Source organism: Arachis ipaensis, chromosome B01 (assembly GCF_000816755.2).
Source record: "Arachis ipaensis cultivar K30076 chromosome B01, Araip1.1, whole genome shotgun sequence".
NCBI classification, from domain to species: domain Eukaryota; kingdom Viridiplantae; phylum Streptophyta; class Magnoliopsida; order Fabales; family Fabaceae; genus Arachis; species Arachis ipaensis.
The window spans coordinates 136640920-136641708 of NC_029785.2; the positions used below are offsets into that span (position 1 = coordinate 136640920).

The 789-nt window shown below is 26.2% G+C and overlaps 1 protein-coding gene across 1 annotated transcript in view; it reads right to left on the reverse strand.

Annotated features, from left to right (window-relative positions):
- LOC107620498 (transcription factor bHLH35) overlaps positions 1-789 on the reverse strand; it is a 3686-nt gene that overhangs the window by 2308 nt on the left and 589 nt on the right. Inside the window, exon 3 of the mRNA XM_016322650.2 lies at positions 129-398. Coding sequence (XP_016178136.1) covers positions 129-398 — 270 coding nt within the window. The remainder of the gene's footprint in view (positions 1-128; positions 399-789) is intronic.

Genomic DNA, 789 nt, shown 5'->3' on the forward strand with positions numbered 1-789 from the left:
ACTATATTAAAAATATTTAATAACAAAAAAATTAATCAAATTTTATCTTATTTAATATTTAATAATAATTAATAAATACTAAACAAAATAAATTCTGACTATTTTTTTTATCGAAAATATATACTTACATCAATGAGTTCAATGGGAAAATAGTTGGTGTTATTTCTTGAGGAAGAAGAAGCTGAGGTATCAAAGAGAAGATTATCGGGTCTCTTCTTCTTAGATCTGAGAAGAACGGGAAGATCCTGTTCAAAATCATTGTCTCCTGCTGCTGCTATAATTGGATTCTTGAGCTTCTCAGATTCAAGCTCCATTATCTCATCTTGAATCCTTCTCTCTTGTTCATGCAAGTGCTCTATGTAATCAATTGCATCCTTTATGATTGATGCCTTATCCATCTATGTAATAATAACTTCATCTTAGTCACAATTCATCATTAATTAACCACCTAATAATCACTAATTGAAATTTAAAGATCTGGAAGATTATCTAAAATAAACTCATTTTATGCCTTATGCATGTAGCAATCTAAGTCCAAAATGGCTATTTGATGGCCAGCAACAAACTCTTAAATGAAGCTCACATCTGCGACGAATTAGTCATTGACTTGTCGGGTAGAAGAATACCGTGAAAAAAATATATATATATATATATATATATATATATATATATATATATATATATATATATATATATATATATATATATATATATATATATATATATATATATATATATATATATATATATATATATATACCTTGCTGATGTTGGGAACTACTGCCCTAA